Source organism: Sprattus sprattus (genome assembly GCF_963457725.1).
Source record: "Sprattus sprattus genome assembly, chromosome: 18".
NCBI classification, from domain to species: Eukaryota; Metazoa; Chordata; class Actinopteri; order Clupeiformes; family Clupeidae; genus Sprattus; species Sprattus sprattus.
The window spans coordinates 3025316-3044636 of record NC_137916.1 but is presented as its reverse complement, the minus strand read 5'-3'; the positions used below and the strand labels follow the sequence as shown (position 1 = coordinate 3044636).

The 19321-nt window shown below is 43.5% G+C and overlaps 1 protein-coding gene across 1 annotated transcript; it reads right to left on the bottom strand.

Annotated features, from left to right (window-relative positions):
• Window positions 1-1568: 1568 nt before the first annotated feature.
• On the bottom strand, window positions 1569-19096 carry got2b (glutamic-oxaloacetic transaminase 2b, mitochondrial). Its single transcript, XM_080857179.1, has 10 exons — window positions 19008-19096; window positions 16662-16818; window positions 12879-13007; window positions 9065-9124; window positions 8787-8948; window positions 8382-8486; window positions 6262-6412; window positions 5859-6024; window positions 4356-4506; window positions 1569-2428 (listed from the first exon to the last, which is right to left on the bottom strand). The coding sequence occupies exons 1-10, from the start codon at window positions 19085-19087 to the stop codon at window positions 2306-2308; spliced, it is 1284 nt and encodes a 427-aa protein (XP_080713305.1). The 5' UTR covers window positions 19088-19096; the 3' UTR covers window positions 1569-2305.
• Between the last annotated feature and the right edge of the window lie 225 nt (window positions 19097-19321).

Sequence of the window (19321 nt, the reverse complement as noted above, 5' to 3'; positions counted from 1 at the left end):
TATCAAAGTGAATTTGAGGATGGTAGCAAAACCAGTTCCCTATAAAACCATACCTTAAAAAGTGTCAAATGGTTGCATAGTGTTACTTTAATATCCCAATGTTTGGAGGAAACCACCATTGCTGCTTGGAGCTATATTATAGCATTATTATTTAAATAAATTAATAGATTAGATTAATTGAGAATGAAATGAACATTTCTGTTGCTGGCCTAAATGGCTTCAGCCAGACAAAATGAAACATCTGCAGTAGTATACTGGTGATGCACAAAACCCACTTTACTTCCCCAGGGAGCACTATTCCATCACCGCCAGCAGTGACGTCATCACCTCCCCCCACAGCAGCCCCCCAGTCCCCTCTCAGCACGTCCTCCTCAGCGGTCATCCGCCTGCTCCAGCAGATCGATGAGGCCAAAGGCAGTCAGAGGGAGGAGCACCGCTTTGGGATGTTGGTGGCCAAACTTCTGGTCTGTGAGCGCATGGAGGCCTAGTTCCAAATCTACCAGCTGCTTTATCAGAAGCAGAAAAGGCTGTTTGAAAAGGACTTAAGCCTATAATCGGCCATAAATGTTTTTTTTTTGTTTGGTTTGTAAATAAAAGATTTATGATGTTCATTCACTGGGTTTCAGGTGATACCTGGATACATCTGTGAGGGCGGTGATCACTGGAGCTTTCTTTTATGATGTGATGTAGTAATTTCCTCTCAGGCGGTGTCAACACACTGAAATGAAATCTAGCCACATTTTGGAGTGAGACTGATTGGCTCTGTGCCCCAACAGTGCCGGTGTGACCTCCTACTGTCAGACTGAGGCAACTCAGTGTGCAATCATATCAGCTATGTAACTCGGTGTGAATTCAAATTAATGTATAACTCAGTGTGAACTCATTTCAAATATGTAACTCTGTGTGAAGTAAAATACGTAAAGCAATGCGTAGTGAAGAATATTGTAAGGATAAATATAACCAGCCCAGTTTACAAACCAATCCTCTCCTTTCTGCGAGAACCACTGATGTCATGCAGTCACTCCACTAACCACAAGGAGGCAGCATAGCGCATCACAGCACCAGCAGCACCTGTAGCCTAGGGTATGTGCTACTTTCTGCAGAAAAAGACACCTTTGTACTGCAGCTCTGCATCAGTCTGTGTGTGTGTGTGCAGGATGCCCTTATCTGTTGTCTAGAGGGGGGGGGTTCCAAGTACGTGCTTCAGTGACAAACATGAACTCAAAGTAAGTCATAACCTTCCTTAAAGAGCCCTAAGGCTGTTTTGCTAGGAGTTAACTTACCCATGTTTGTCACTAAACCGCGTAATTGGAATACCCCATGGTATACATCACACATTTTTAGTGTGGGTGTGTGTATGTGTGTCAATCACTGTTCATATCACAAAAGCAGACACTAAACCGATATACCAGAGCGCCTTTTATTAATAACTGATGAGACAACAAACAGTTACGTCTGAGTTTGTGTTTGCTTCAAACAACACATGAACTCATTCACAAACAAATACAAGCACTTGTATTGAAACCATTAACCTTGTCGTACACTGATCTGAGTGTGTGTTTACTTTGTGTTAGTGTGTGGGCCGCATGGTTCAGGTGTGCCCCTTTATTTAAAGACCACCTGAGCCATAAAGAAAGGAAACAAAATCATCTTCTAAGTGCCAAATGAAATTCACATCATCTTCTAAGTGCCAAATGAAATTCACATCATCTTCTAAGTGCCAAATGAAATTCACATCATCTTCTAAGGGCCAAATGGAGAGTGCGGGGCCACAGGTCACCAGACCCAGCACCAGCAGCTCCTGGGGCCAAGACGAAGAGTAGAGGCCCTCAGCACCTCTCCACAGCACATACACAATTTCTCTGAAGGTGTTTGTGCGAGTGCATATAGTACTGGTATGTGTTAGGAGCATCGTCCTTTCTGAAGCCATAGTGTGTGTGTGTGTCTGTACAGAATACACATAATCTTTTCAATCACACACACACACACACACACACACACACACACACACACACACACACACACACACACACACACACACACACACACACACACACACACACACGTTGTACAGAAAGAGAGAAGTTTAAAAGGATGTTATTTCATGCTCTTCAGATTGCAACTGGAAGTGTGACTGAACAGGTCATGAGGTCACACGTTACTGAGCACTTGTTCCAGGTCAAAGGTAAGCCAGTAACCCAATCAGAGGGCTGCTGTATGCAGGGTTGAAGGCGTGAAAACAGAAACAGTAAAGGATGATGTGTGGGTGGCTCTGGCTGGAATTTTCCTCCCAGCATGCTTTGCTCTACTTGGTGACCTGGTGGATACCGTGCGCCAGGTATCCCACGTTCCCCGAGGTCACCCCGGCCACAGAGATACGGCCGTCTTTGGTCATGTAAACGGAAAACTCCTTGGAAAGGCGCTCCACCTGAAACACACACACATTCAATTCAAAAATAAAGTATAACTGTTACACTACCTGTTCTGGTTATGCACAATCTCTTCACTGGGAATTGATCTTAGAAAATATTCCTAAATATTAGGCTGCAACCACTCATTTTGGGAAATTACATTTAGGCCCAATCTCAATACTTCCCCTTACCCCTTATCTTCCCCCTTACCCTTGAAGTTGCGCGTTCATGTGAGAGCTAGTGGTGTCTCAATACCCAATTTGATCAAGATTAAGGGGTAAGCTTAAGTGGTGTATGGCCCTCGTTTTTAAGCTGATCGGAGAGCTACCTTGCTCCTCCAAGGGCTATCCCAGAGCACACCGCGAAACCAGCTCGGGAATTTTCAAAAAAACATGGCTGCTTGAAGCGAGGAATATTTTACATGAATAAAGCTATCTACACAACTTTTTATATGTTTATAATGACTCGGTTTGATCTGAATGTGCTACTCGAACGATGCATAGTATTGTAGGTCTTAACTGAAGCTTTCAAACGGTAGTTTTAGGATACAATTAGCGCGTATACCACCACTCCATTGGCTTATATGGTAGCTTGCCAGCTATCATGCTACATACACTACATGTAAGTATTTTTGGCTTATAATTCATTTAAAAATGACGACAGTCTTGTTTCGTGCTCTACACAGTTGTATACATATATATTTGCAACCATGTTCTTCATTAGACTTTTTTAAAATCGCTAGTTTCATAGCTCATACACACGCATGACGTACCCGAAACCGAGTGGCGTCTCATTTCATAGGGGAAAGATCTCAGCCCTTGGCCCTTACACTTGCAAGTGCTAGGGTTAAGACAAAGACAAGACAAAGCAAAAGGGGCAAGGGGAAGAATCGAGATTCGGCCTTAATCTAGCAAATGTGGCTTGTGACTGGATGTCACATCATATCAATCAGCCATTTGATTTGCAATTAAATCAAAAATAACAATGGTGTTTGGTGCTCATGGTGAATAAACAATGCGCTGTTTGCATTCGGCGTGCCTTTTTGTGAGAAGGGACACCAGCTTACAAAAAAAAAAAAAAAAAAAATGACATAGGCCTACATAATCCTAAAAATGACATACATAGCCTACAATCCTGCCATCTGTGTAATGGATGCAATATTTGTTAATTGGGTTAGGGTCATAGGGTAAACCGCAGGGTCAGGTTAGGGTCATAGGGTAAACCGCAGGGTCAGGTTAGGGTCATAGGGTAAACCGCAGGGTCAGGTTAGGGTCATAGGGTAAACCGCAGGGTCAGGTTAGGGTCATAGGGTTATCCGCAGGGTCAGGTTAGGGTCAGGTAAGGGTCAGAGGTTAATCCACAGGGTCAAGTTAGGGTCATAAGCCAGGGTCAGGTTATGGTCATAGTCTACTGCAGGTGTTTATGGTGCAGCAATGGTGCTACAGACTGAGATTTTAGCAATCTTTTCAGCATGGTTGTGGAGAAACTAATTACATGTAATGGAGTCACGCAATCTATAGAATATGATATATTATTTTTGGTATTTTGTTTTTAAAGCTGATACATAGAATTTTCTTTCTGTTGCTTTGCATCTTTTCAGCGTCTAGATTGGCTCCATTCATTTGGCGGTTAGCATTCAAATTGAGCATTGTGTTTGATTGGTTGGTTACTTTGATAAAGTAATAGTTATAAATAAGAGTAATAAAAAATTATTAAAAAAAGTAAGATGACTAACAGGATAACTAGTTATCTGTTACCGATTACCAAAAGGTAAGTTAAGTGTTAATTTATTGCAAGCGACCTGTGCTAATAAACTAATACAAAAATGTACTTTGCGAAGCCACGTGTTTTCTCCTGCAACAGGCAAGTTTAAAACCAAAAGCCTCTGGGCATCATAGTAGAGAACTCTCTGTGTGTGTGTGTGTGTGTGTGTGTGTGTTGTACCTGTTCAGATTGAAGTCCGGTGAAGCAGAACATGCCGATCTGGTCCGTGACGTGCTGCCAGTCCTGTGTGGATCCCTCGCTCTTCAGGTTAGTCACCAGCATCTCCCTCATCTTAATGATGCGGTCTGCCATGGCCTTGACCTCGCCCAGCCTGCACGTGCACACACACACACACACACACACACACACACACACACACACACAAGCTATGAACCAGGCAGGCCTATAGAGCTGAGTATGTTAAAATGGTGTGAGTGGGTGTGAACAAGCTGACAATGTGTGTATGGTGTATATATGGAGAGACTATGCCTGCGTGCGCTGGTGTTTGCCAGAGTGCCAGTAGGTCTGGTGTATTAAGGATGGTAGAGGCAGTGTGTGTGTGTGTTAGAGCATGGCAACCCGACCCGAGCCCGTCGGTACCCGTCGGGTTGGGCCGGGTTCGGACAAATATTAGAAATGTATAAGCGGGCTCGGGTCGGGCTCGACACATCAGCGCGATAATGCATTGAACATTCCAAATTTAAAATATCTTAATAAATAGTCAAGCCAACTGTCTGCTTCACATGATGCAAAAGTTTGTTTTTGACAAATCAAATAAATTACATTTAGGTCCTACATTTTAGGATAACAGCCTTCTTCCCGTGGCGGGAATTTGTTTATGTCCGTGACAACACGATTACAGGTGGCAAAATGGCATCACGGAGAAAGTTCATCTGGAGACTTTAAAATGATAGGTTAACGAAGGGAAATCTACTGTATGGAGATATTTCTGCTTAGTAGATGATGCAAATTCTAATTTGGTTGTTGGATATGTCCAATGTAAGAAGTGTGAAGTTTTAATGAAATATGATTGATGCAACTATCGTTCTCCACAACAACATGGATTAAACCTCGGATAGTTTCAGAACGAACGTCGGCGTGCTAAAAGATCTTCAATGGTAAGACTTGTCTGTTGTGCCTCCGTTGGTGTAGCATGAAACGTGAGTTTTATTAAAGCATAGCGTTTGTAATGTGTAGCTATTTCATTCCGTTTGTTAACCTTTCCTGCTGTCTGTCTTGTCGCTAGTACATCCTAACTATGAGTCACCTTTGTCCTTGTACGTGCTCCTCTTAAAGGAGCCGCACCATTTTACTTAACGTTCTTGCAATGTGAATCATTTAATTTAAATATGCTTATTGGCCTTATTGTGTACGGTTGTGCATTTAACAGCGCTTGTTTGTGTGAGAGAGAGAGCATTTAACTGTTGATGCCCCAGTTTAATAAAGCCAGGATATTCATAAAAGACGTTCGTCAATGTGGCATAAGTAGGCTACTATGAACAGTTGAGAAATTAATTCCGTCGGGCTCGGTTCGGATTCGAAAAAAAAAATGTTAATGGCTGTCGGTCTCGGTCCGGGCTCGGTTACTATTCTGTCGGTTGAGGGCCGGGCTCGGACAGAAAAAACTGGCCCGAGCCACGCTCTAGTGTGTGTGTGTGTGTATGTGTTTGTATGTGTGTTTACCAGATTGACCGTAGCTCCGGTGTGGTGAGGATGGTAGAGGCGATGCGTGCTCCATTCATGGGCGGGTTTGAGTAAATCGGACGAATCAGAATTTTAAGCTGAGACTCCACCCTCTTAGCCTCTTCTGCATCCGCACACACCACTGTGAACCCTCCCACACGCTCACCTACGACACACACACACACACACACACACACACACACACACACATATACACACACACACACACACACACAGAGTCTCAAACATAAATAAATATCATCAGCAACCATACAGCAACCCAAATACATATGAAACACCCCTCCACCCAAAGCAGGTATCAATAACACACACACACACACACACACACACACACACACACACACACACACACACACACACACACACACACACACACACACACCATAGAGGCCCATGTTCTTAGCAAAAGACTGGGAGAGCAGGATGTTGTGTCCCTGCTCGATGAAGTGCCTGACAGCCCAGGCGTCCCGGTCAATGTCCCCACTGGCGAAGCCCTGATAGGCCATGTCAAAGAACACCAGCAACTTCCTCTTCTGCAGGGGGGGAAGAGTCATATGATACATTTAGAATACTAGTCACATTATCAGACCTGCCAACATTGGAAAATGTGTTTGAGTACCACCCCGGTGCGGCGCGGTGCGGTGCGGTGCGACAAGATTTTGTGGCCTTCATTTTATTAGTTATAATGCTGTTGTTGCATTATTGAACCAATCGACGACATTCTGAGCTAATACATAATGCAGTTCTGAACCACTTTAGAAGGCCTAATGAAATAAAATAAAAAGACTGTGATAACAGTTATAAGTGATAACTGTGACAACAAATTTGTAGCCTGGGATGTTATTTCACTCTAGGCTCCTTAGGAACTTCTCACACAATGGTCATGTTGTATTTTTTCCCTACCTCATACCTATCAAGTGTCATGATTCATCATTCTTTTTTCTCCCCACGTCTGATGTTTGAATGCAAGCCCAATTACATGTGATACCAGGACTAGACAACTGCTAAGACCAAATGATGGCGCTGTGTTTGCTTCTTTATTATTTAATTAAATTCTAGTCAGTGGAAGAGTTTTTTAGGCTATTACAGACATCCCAACCTGCAAAAAGTCATTTCAGGGAGGTATTCCCCCCCTAGGCCTACGTATTACTGTTGTGGTCCCTAAAAGTTATAAAAGCATAATATCATTCTACTTACCGAAACAGGCCAATCAGGATGCTCCTGAGGCACACACGCACACTGCCTCACACACGCACAGTCCCTCTCCCTCTCTATCGTGAGCGCGCTACACAGATGCTAACACGGTTTGGAGCACATCGCTCGCTCTAGATTCCGGGAGATTTTAAGTCATTTGAGGGCATCAGGGAGTGGTTATCAATATGCGGGGGACTCCCGGAACTTCCGGTAGACTTTGGATGTCTGCTATTATCATTAGCCTATTATTTGTATTAGAAACATATAGCCTTTTACACTGTGACATGACAACAGCTGTGCGTAAGCATGTGTGGACACTGTACGTAGAAGGCTGCCGCGGACCTCTAGCATGAACTTGACAGATAGGCCTATGATTTTCTGATAATATGCATCTCACTGTGTTCGTTACCTGTTGCTCCTTGGTGACTGATGTCAATAATGACATAGCACACTGTGCAGAAAGCATGGTGGGGATGTCTAAAAGAACGGAGGCATGGCCATCTCTCCCGGTAACTATCAATGATTTTTTGCGATCTTTTTATTTTATCCGGTGGTTCTGCCATGGTAACATACTACAAGAGTTTGTCTAAAATAAGTAGTTTGAAAAAACCCCAAAAGCGTAAAGTCAAACCATTTATAACACAGCCAAGACACTTAGATGTATTTGCCATTTTAAATCGATGGCGAACACGAAAACCACATGGTTAACATCGTTGGGCTAAAATTAAATACATTTTTAACGTCTTATCTCTACATTACTCGTTAGTTTACCTTTAAGTGATTTTTTTTAATGTCCTCACTTGAAGAATTGGCCAGATGTGGTCGGGAAGGGAGAGTTAGGTAAGTATTCATGAATGAAAAATCGCTAACTGACACCTAAACAGCGGTTGATTCCTCTGACCGCAGAGTAACCTAGTATTCTCTGATTTCGATGGTCATACAGGGGATAGTAACGGCAGGGGGTCTGTGATTGGTCAAACTCCTCTTCTGCTTCTTGCTCTGCTGCAGCTGTACGCATTGGTGACTCGAGACAGACTGTGAAGTTTGAACCCATTGAAAACTGGCAATGCATTATTGAGCGTTATGCGTTCTTAAAAAAAAAGATATATATTTTTTAGGTTTTGCGTACTTTTGGACCATCAACTCGTACCAGCGTACTTTGATGTCAAAATGCGTGCCAGGTACGCAAAATGCGTACATGTTGGCAGGTCTGCATTATACATTTAGGATATTAATCCGAATTCAACGCAGATTTTAAAGATGAGCTCATGAGCGCACACACACGCACACACACACGCACACGCACACCTTGATGACTTCTGAAATCTCCTTCCACTGCTCCGGCCGAGGGTCAACTCCAGTGGGGTTGTGGGCACATGCGTGCAACAAGATCACACTGTGCTCTGGGATTTTCTACACAGCAACAAGAACACCTCATTTAATACATCATCTGTTTATCTACCAGTCATCCATCCATCCATCACTCCATCATCTCTTCTCTTCTGTATCCACATTTTCGTCCTTCTCTCCTGCACTCTTCTCCTGTCTCCACAGTTCACACCTACCTGACCATGTTTCACTCTCAATTTATCAGTCAATCAATCAAATAAATCAATCAACCAGACAAACAAATAAAGAAGGACGTCAACATGCGCTAATGCTATGCTATGTCCACTTCCTGGATGAGAGGAGCACTGTGGGACGCTGGCGTACCGAGATGTCGTCGAGGGCCCCGGCGGAGTCGAAGCCGCAGGTGGCAGGGTCATAGTAGCGGTAGGACTTCAGCTGCATGCCCGCGTCACGGAAGATGGGGGTGTGGTTCCCCCAGGACGGCTTGGGAAGATACACATCCTTCACCCCTGTGTGGAAACGAGACTATTGGGCGGGGGGGGGGGGGGGGGGGGGGGGTACAGAAACAGTCAGGAGGAGTGGATCGGTTGAGGCTGCATTATATGTCATAATGACATATCAAAGGAGAGGAAGTGACATACCAGGAAGTTGGCTCCAATCCGGAGCGATCCAGTGCCTGATATGGTCTGGACTGTGATGCTCTGGGACACAAAGAAGAAAATACTGCTAGTACATACATCCTCAAGACACACACACACACACACACACACACACACACACACACACACACACACACACACACACACACACACACACACACACACACACACACACAAATGTATATATACATCCACTACACACACACACACACACACACACACACGTATATACATCCTCAAGACACCCACACACACACACACACACATATATTCGTGCTGTCAGTTTAACGCGTTTGGTGACCTGACTGTAACGGTTCATTGTTTTTGAAATAAGAGGCCTGACTTCTATGTTCACAGCAAACTTGAAAAAAAGAAAATATTAAGCCATGGTTTAACTGCACTATAAGCTGAGTCCTTATTTATCTGAAATGTGCACTTCATTGTATTTTGTACCGCCCTGTTTGGCAAAGTTGTTTTTCAATAAAATAAAACATTGCATAAATCAAGCCAATCCACTTTTCTATGATAAGAGCATTAAAATAAAATAATCGAAGGGACATTTAGAATAGATAAAAAAGTGCAATTAATCGCGATTACTTTTGAGTTAACTATGACAAAAATGCGATTAATCGCGATTTAATATTTTAATCGTTTGGCAGCACTAATATATAAATACGTAGATCCTCAAGACATCCACACACGTATATACAGTGGGGAAAATACGTATTTGAACCCCTGCCGAATACGCAAGTTTGGCCACTTGCAAAAAAATGTGTGATCTAGAATCGTAATGGTAGGTGTATTTCAACAGTGAGAAACAGAATATCAACAAAAAAATCCAGAAAACTGCATTTTATAAGATTTATGACTTTATTTGCATTTAATGCAAAAAATAAGTAATATGAACCCCCAAGCAAACAGCAAGAATTCTGGCTCCCAATGACCAGTTATGTGCCCAAGAAGCACACAGATTAGTCCTCATTAGGTCTAACAAGGTATACCTGATCTCAACTGGTGACCTGTATAAAAGAAACCTGTCCAAAGAATCATACTTCACACCTTCAACCTTACCACCATGGGCAAGACCAAAGAGTTGTCAAAGGAAATCAGAGATAAGATTGTAGACCTGCACAAGGCTGGAATTGGCTACAAAACCATTGGCAAGCAGCTTTGTGAGAAGCAGACAACTATTGGTGCGATTATTCATAAATGGAAGCAACACCAAACAACTGTCAATCGCTCTAGGTTTGGGGCTCCATGCAAGATATCCCCTCATGCAGTGCCGTCGCTTCCATAATGCACACTACGCGCTGTGCGTAAGGCACCACGTCCTGAGGGGGCACCAAAAAATAGGCAACTGAAAAATCATCTTAGTTATAAAAATTATTATGCTGATATTATTTCAGTGTATAAGGCACCTTTTAGGCATTTATATCACAAAACAGGCAGAACAAGAGATATAAAGTATTTAATCGCTAAAAAAAAGTTACAGAAAACAAAAACAAATACACACTCAACTTCCCAAGCTCGCCGTGGTTGTGCCCTTTCCTATCTCAGTGGCTAGGTCAACTTTTCGAAAATGGCCTCAAAAAGACAACAGGAGTCAGGGGCAGAAAAAAAGAAACAGTAAGAAACTGCGAGATGATGCCCTGCATCACTTTCAGGTACGTCCATTGATAATGTTAGCACACTCAAATATGTTATAACTGTGCAAGTAGGGCTGCCAAACGTCCCTAATTGTCCGTGTCATCCCGAATTATGGGTGACTTTGTTTTGTCCCGTCAGGGACAGCTCCAGTCCTGTATTCCAATTACATCCTTTTTTTTGTGTCCATGAAAAAATTTAAATATGACAGTTTAGTGTAATCTGTGCCCTGGAGACAAGCGCCTCTCAACTTCAGTTGACTCCACTAGCATTTGTTATGCCAACAAAAATAATAATAATAGTAATTGGTCACACCAACACAAACAGGTGAAACTTGTAGCGAGAGATCATCATGCCTCGACTGAAGGACAGACTGCCCCACATCAAATAGAGAATCTTAAATCACGATTTAATTGAAAGCTTGCACATTGACTACTGGTTGTTTTCATTTTTCATATTTCATATCAGCATTCTTTACTCATGATGAACTGGTGTTAATATGTGTGAATATGAATTCATGAATATGACCTCGTTCATACGAAGTGTCACAGGCACCCATTATAACTGTAGAAGTTAAATCGAGGAGACTATAACATTAGCTACTAACTTAGGTTCTGTATTGACAAGAGGTAGATAGCGCCCCCCCGTGACCCATCTAAAACAATGTTAAAACTGTGGCCAGGCAGTGAACTGCAACCAGTCTGAGCTACATAGGACGTTGAGACAGAACAATGAACAATACATCCTAGCAAGTCCAGTAGTGGTTTGCCAAAATTACACTGAAATGAATAGGTTTATGGTATGGCTAATGAAACCTTTCGATTTCCATTATTGTTGGTCAGCTGTTGGCGCGCGCTGGCACCTGGAAGAAAGTGTCCCTCATTTGGGGTTGATGAAACAAACACATACAAACACAAGGTACAGATGCAGGTGCTCATAAACACAACGTGACAGAAACTCACACACACAATTTATATAAACCCCTAAAAAAAGTTCGGAAACGTTTTTTCTGCCGATTATTCCTCCCCTTCAATAATGCCAATTGGTATTGTATTTGATATCGTTGGAAAGCCTGTTTAGTCACCTTTACAACGAGGTACAACTTGTAAGGACCGTGCATTCGTGGAATGAGCAACACAGCTAAATGTGTGGGTAGCGGCCTAAAAAAATGTGCCAAAATCCCCTGCAATATTCTTCTGTTGGTATTCACTCTTGCTTTGAGCTTCAAGTGCTGGCAGGTGTATGCCAGTCACAGGTGTGTGACTGGCTCCTGAGTGGCACCTAATTGACAGCACTTGTGTGCATGGGTCCTGCCACTTTATTGAATTTGTGTGTGCTCCAAGCATAAACATGCAAGCATAAACATTCAGGATAAGGCCCATGCAATAGGGCAACTGGAAGCTGGTGTTCCAGTACGCATAGTGGCAGAATTTTTTGGTGTCAGCCCTGGTACCAATTCCAAACTTAGGACCAAGTTCTGTGAGACTGGTAAAGTCAAAGACAGACCACGAAGTGGCTGTCCCAGGAAGACAACACCCCAAGAAGACCGTGCTTCACTGAGGAACCGTAGGCGTTCTTCCAGATTTACAGGCAAGATTTGCACAACGGCACCACAGATAAATCTCTGATCAGACGGTGAGGAACAGACTGCACATGGCCGGTCTTCGTGCTTATAAGGCTGCCAGGGAGCCTGCAATGACTGCCCTTAACGCTACTGAGGTCCCTGTCAGTGTAAATTAATAAAGTGTAAAAATGTCCAATATGTGTTGTTTTTTCCTTATTACACTGGGAGAATGCAATCATCCAATCCACCAAGCAACTCAAAACAAGATTGAATACCAACAGAAGAATATTGCAGGGGATTTTGGATTACCAACAGAAGAATATTGCAGGGGATTTTTTTAGGCCGCTACCCACACATTTAGCTGTGTTGCTCATTCCACGAATGCACGATCCTTACAAGTTGTACCTCGTTGTAAAGGTGACTAATCAGGCTTTCCAACGATATAAAATACAATACCAATTGGTATTATTAAAGGGGAGGAATAATCAACCGAAATAATGTTTCCAAACTTTTTGGGAGGAGTTTATTATGTAAAATAAACAGACACACAGACAGGGATACAAGTCCTCCACACACACACACACTCACCCGTTTGCTGTTGAGCACCTCGCTGTTGGACCCCAGGGCCAGCTCAGCACAGGAGTTACTGAAATCCCCCAGCCCCCCGATGCCCAGGTACTCCTTATCCAGCTGCTTAGAGGCGATCAGGGCCTCGGCCTACACACACACACACACACACACACACCAATTCTAGCACATTCATATTTATACACATAACCGAAGCAATAGTTAATTCAATAATAGTTCCTCATGAGGTTCAGCCTAGTGCTCTGGTACTGCAGACTCAGTGTATGTGCTGATACAACAGCATGAGCTGAAAGAGACAGAGAGAGAGAGAGAGAGAGAGAGAGAGAGAGAGAGAGAAGGGGAGTAAGAGAGAGAAAGAGCAGGAGAGAGAGAAGGGGAGTAAGAGAGAGAGAGAGAGCAGGAGAGAGTGAGTGAGAGAGAGAGACCAGGGGAGGAAGAGAGAGAGAGGAAGGTAAGAAGGGAAAGAGTGTGTGTGAGAAAAGAGGAGGAGGTGGTCAGTGTGTGTGTGTGTTCAACATTTACTCCTACAACACATTACTAAGCATGACTCGGCATAAATAATGAAACACACATGTTCACACACCAGCACATATATGCACTCAGCCCAAACCTCACAACCTCCTGTACTTAAACTCCAAAAACATCATCCACACACATGCCTCGCCCCCTAACCACCCCTCTGATCCTCCCGTCCCAGGCAGCCAATCCTAGAGGAACAGACTGAATGTAAGCAAACACACACTCACAAGCACAAGCACACGCACACGCACACACACACACAACAAAACCACACATTAAGCAAAATAATGTTTGCGTCTGCTCACTTGCCACACCCACGCCAAAAGGAGGGATCCCATTGACAAGGAGTCAAATTATAGTTTGATTAGCGTAGGAAGAGTTCTTTGCGATCGCCAAGAAGATCCATTTTTCCATCATGATGAGTTCTTGTATGAGCGTTACCGATCCACCCGACAAGGAATAATTCATTTAGAAGACCTTCTCTAGTCATTTATTGCATACACCACCATCGAACATTGAATGTCTTCACTTTCTTGCGAGTGGTAGCCTTCATTTTTGTAATGTCGGCGATGCGGAGAACAAAGCACTCATATGCCTATTAGTACAGTTGAGACATTGGTACAGTTGATAAACCCGAAATAACTTTCATGCTCAGCCTGATACGAGATTTTTAGTTTGCACATGAATACTAACGTTTTCTTTGATCCCAGGAAATTTGAGCACATACCCCATCTCCATTACAGAGATATTGGCTAAAGTTGTTTAAGATCTTGATTTTATGTCCCTTCTACAATCACGATGTTATTAACCATACGTCATCAACAAATGCAACTTACATCATTGCAAACGTATAGTTCTGCAAACGTGTCTAGTTTTTGTGCAGTAGCCTAGTGAATAAAGTCTACCTCAGTCTACTTCACAGCATATCATTTTTGTAGAAAAGGTGGATGCATGATAAGAAGAGAGAAATACACACATTATGTTTTCATTGCTTCAATTTATTGAATTTCTTATTAATACATTTACATTTAGTCATTTCGCAGATAGTTTTATTCAAAGCTATTTACAAGGAGATGTAAAACTACAATTATTAGGGAGGAGAAGGGGTTCGAACCAGCAACCTGTTGCATGCAATCCATGAGCTCTAACCGCTTCACCAGTCACATATTAGACAAAGGAAAAGATATCACAAGTTAGACAGCCTATAGACAGTTTCTTATATTGCTGTCACAGCCGCGGCAGTGTTGAATTTTGACATGATTATGATCTTGAATTCTTCATAACGCGTTCATGGTCATATCCTGCCTTAGCGGAGAACATTTTTTGTCTTTTTCTTTGAATTTAGACTATTGTGTCGGGAAAAAAAATCATGGTTTTGGTGATCGACCTATCCTGCCTTTTGAAGCAGGACGTGCACGCGCAATTTTTAGCCTGGGACAATTTAACTTGAGGATTTTTTATCTTAGCGCACGTCGCCAGACAGGCTTGGCCTGTTCTCATTTAGCGAGCTATATTATCTAGTGTCGCGAGCTAAATTAATTATCTTAGCTTCAGTTGTACGCCGAACAGGGCCCAGATCACACACACACACAGGCTATCTGCTTTACCAGATCACACACACACACAGGCTATCTGCTTTACCAGATCACACACACACACACACAGGCTATCTGCTTTACCAGATCACACACACACACAGGCTATCTGCTTTACCAGATCACACACACACACAGGCTATCTGCTTTACCAGATCACACACACACACACAGGCTATCTGCTTTACCAGATCACACACACACACAGGCTATCTGCTTTACCAGATCACACACACACACAGGCTATCTGCTTTACCAGATCACACACACACACAGGCTATCTGCTTTACCAGATCACACACACACACAGGCTATCTGCTTTACCAGATCACACACACACACAGGCTATCTGCTTTACCAGATCACACACACACACACAGGCTATCTGCTTTACCAGATCACACACACACACAGGCTATCTGCTTTACCAGATCACACACACACACAGGCTATCTGCTTTACCAGATCACACACACACACAGGCTATCTGCTTTACCAGATCACACACACACACAGGCTATCTGCTTTACCAGATCACACACACACACAGGCTATCTGCTTTACCAGATCACACACACACACAGGCTATCTGCTTTACCAGATCACACACACACACACAGGCTATCTGCTTTACCAGATCACACACACACACAGGCTATCTGCTTTACCAGATCACACACACACACAGGCTATCTGCTTTACCAGATCACACACACACACAGGCTATCTGCTTTACCAGATCACACACACACACACAGGCTATCTGCTTTACCAGATCACACACACACACAGGCTATCTGCTTTACCAGATCACACACACACACAGGCTATCTGCTTTACCAGATCACACACACACACACAGGCTATCTGCTTTACCAGATCACACACACACACATATGTGGTGTTTATATGAAGTCTTATTTGTCTGTGTCCGAGCTGTTCATAATACAGAAAGCCCTATCATTTAGACAAACACTCTCTATCCGCACACGGTATCTGCAACGATTCGAGGGTAGAAAGTGAGTAGATGTGAATCGGTACGGGGGCTGGTGTTTGTGTGCACGGATTCACGCAACCTGATAATGTCATTGTCCCACGTGATCCCGTCGCGATCTCCAACCAATATATATAACACTTCTTGTCTCTCTACATCTCACTCATGGTGTGTCTCGAACTCACTCTCATTAATCCAGCCTACTGGTTTTTGTTTAGCCTCCTATCTTGATCTAATTATTTTTATTCAGACGTTACATAACTTTCATGACCACAAATATAAATTGGCCAGCGATTTAATTTGCTTTTTTGTTCAGAAATGAATGTAGAATGGTCGGAGCAGGCTCTCGTTACCAGGCTCCATCTTTACGAAATTAAAAGATTCGATTTATGTGAAAAATGTACCAGATTCAGTGGCTCTAGTGTCCGTCTAAATGGGGCCATAGGCTATCACACAGGTTATCTGCTTTACCAGATCACACACACACACACACACACACAGGCTATCTGCTTTACCAGATCACACACAGGCTATCTGCTTTACAAATCTCTTTTGGTTCCTCTGTGCTTTGTCTCAACATGCAGAGAGTACAAGTGTCCCTTAGACTTGTGCATGGGGCACAGGCAATGGTGTGTTAGTGTGTGTGTGATAGCTTTGGCTGATGTGTAAGCGTACCTTGCGGACGCAGTCCAGCACGAAGGGCTTCCCGGCGTCGTCGCGGTACGCCCCGACTCCCAAGTTCATCTTCTTGGGGTTGGTGTCGCGCTTGAACGCCTCCGTCACCCCGAGAATGGGGTCTGGGGGTCCCATCTTCACCTCAGTCCACCAGGAACTGACACACACACACACACACACACACACACACACAGGTGAGACCTTCGAGCAAACACTGCACTGAGTGCCATTAAATGCAACAGGAGCTAAAGATGATTAAAACAAACCACACATGCAGACAGAGGGGGTTTAGGATGAGGATTGATTGAGTGGAGAAGACTGATCATTTCTCCACCAGCCTTATCGTTTCTCTACAACCTCTTCACTCAATCTGGCTCCAAACTCTACACTCACTCTGGCTCCAAACTCTACACACACACATACACACACACACAGGTTACCAACTCTACACTCACTCTGGCTCCAAACTCTATACATACACACACACGTTACCAACTCTACACTCACTCTGGTTACAAGCTAAAGGTGTGCACACAAGTGTGTAAGTAAGTTTAATTAAGTGTGTGAGTATATTTAGGTGGGTGCATGTATACAGGTGATTACGTTTAGGAAAGTGTGTGTATTGCAAGTGTGTGTATTGTAAGTGTGTGTGGACAGGTTTATGGAAGGTGTGTGTGGACAGGTTTAGGGAAGGTGTGTTGTATGTATACTAGTGGAGAGGTGTATGCATATGTACACGTGTGCAAGTATTATAAGGGATGCACGTGCATGAACACAGGAGTGTATGCGTATGTCTAGGAATCGAGTGTGTGCATGTGTCTAGGAATCAAGTGTGTGCATGTGTGTGTGTTTGTGTGTTTAAGGAAGTGTAGATATGCATATATTTAGGGAGGTGTATGTGTGTGAGGTCGGGAGGAAAGGAGATCCACTGAAGCAGGTCACTTCTGGGGTCGCATTACCCAGGCAGTGTATGTGTGTGTTGTGGCTCTACCCCTGCAATGGGAGGTAAGGCTAGCCTACGAAGCGCTGTCACTCAACAGGTTCTACTGAGCCATTCAGCTGCACTGGTCTATATTGACAGGTAACAGGTTGTTGTTTGCCGGTTCACAGTGCCTTAGTCCGAGAGGGGGAAAGTAACCATCTCTTTGATCAGCAGTTTTACCAGTGCAAAGTCCACCGGAGTCTGATAAGGACAGTTTATAAACTAATGAGAGTAGTACTCCGGGCTCGTGTGTGATACAAACGCGCCATTCATCATGTGTAATCTTTATCTAATATCTTAGGTGTCTTAAATCGTGTCCTAATACGATAAGATAAGATCAATGCCGAGGCGCAATTTTAAGCAGCTCCCAGGATGCCGGATAGGCCTTTTTCCACGAACCCGATCAAACCACCCCTAGCTCTTAATCTTACACGTTTAACTTATTAATGCAGCACCCTTGCTTTCCGAGACGTGACTAAACACACCTCGTGAATGGCCTGCGCGTGGGTTGCTACGCATCTCCATGGCGTCAGAAAGTGGGGGCTCACTGCGCCAGGCCTGCGCGTGTCAGAAGAGCTATTGGCTGCTTTAGAAACCAAAGTCTCAACATCACTCGACTTCAACTGGTTTATGCAGAGCGGAATTCTCAGCCCAGTGTGTTTGTCCTCCAGGACCCTTGCGAAAGGACTATAGCATCACAGCCATCACACAACCCGGAGGACCGGAAGAAAGGAACACTTACGGTGGCTTTTACAGATCAAAAATGTAAGAAAACACAATGTTACGTATCCCAATGCCAAAGCCATCGTATTTCTAAACCATCAATACGTACAAGATATTGTCTTTATTAAACAACAAAGGATGCATTTCCAAAGGGGCGTTCAGGTGCGTATAGGTTATTCTCTGTAACTATATACAGAATGACTACTATGTCGGAGAGAACACCTCTCAAGTTGCTCATCACTCTCAATTAAATTAGTAAAAGGGGCAAACACTCGCTAGAATGCTGATTATCAAGACGACAACAACACCTCCCAAAGTCCGCAAAATCACATCTCAATAATGTAACGTAACTGTTAGCTTGTAGCGAGCGGTATGGCATTCTGCGTGACATCCTCCACATGGCAACACAGTCGTAAAATGAATCACGAACAGCTAAAACATTCCTTAGCGTGCCTATACTCAAGCTGCATGGCAAGGTCAAAGGCGTCGCCAAACTGACCCTTCATTCGGTTAAGCCGACCGTAAAAGGTCTGGTAAATTACTGACAAGTTGCAGCACTACGGGTACACAACGAAAAGCCGATTCTTTCATAAAAGCAACGTTAAATATTAACGTGGAGAAACGAGCGAACATAGCGTTACCTTGCCCGGATAGGGAAGACCCCCAGAGACGGGGAGACAGCGGACACGATCTTGCTGGACTTCAATAGCGCCATGGCCATAACGAGCAGTTGATGATACAGTCCAACCGAACCGGCGCGACTGAGAGAAAGGAAAGAAACGCTGGTCGTGCTGTGGCGCTATTAAAACCTAGAGGCAGTCCGGTCAGCTCAACAGCGACACCTAAAGATAATATGTATTATCTTGATATCAAAATTATATGGAAAAAAAACTACACAGTATTTATTTTCACTTTTAAAACTTTGAAATATGAATAGAAAATACTGTGCGTGCAA

Coding starts and splice junctions, on each gene's coding strand:
- got2b (XM_080857179.1), bottom strand. CDS start 19,087: ATGGCCATGGCGCTATTGAAGTCCAGCAAGATCGTGTCCGCTGTCTCC. Junction 8,949..9,064: donor GGATTGGAGCCAACTTCCTG/GTATGTCACTTC, acceptor CCCGCCCAATAG/TCTCGTTTCCACACAGGGGT. Junction 6,413..8,381: donor AGATTTCAGAAGTCATCAAG/GTGTGCGTGTGC, acceptor CCCCCCCTGCAG/AAGAGGAAGTTGCTGGTGTT.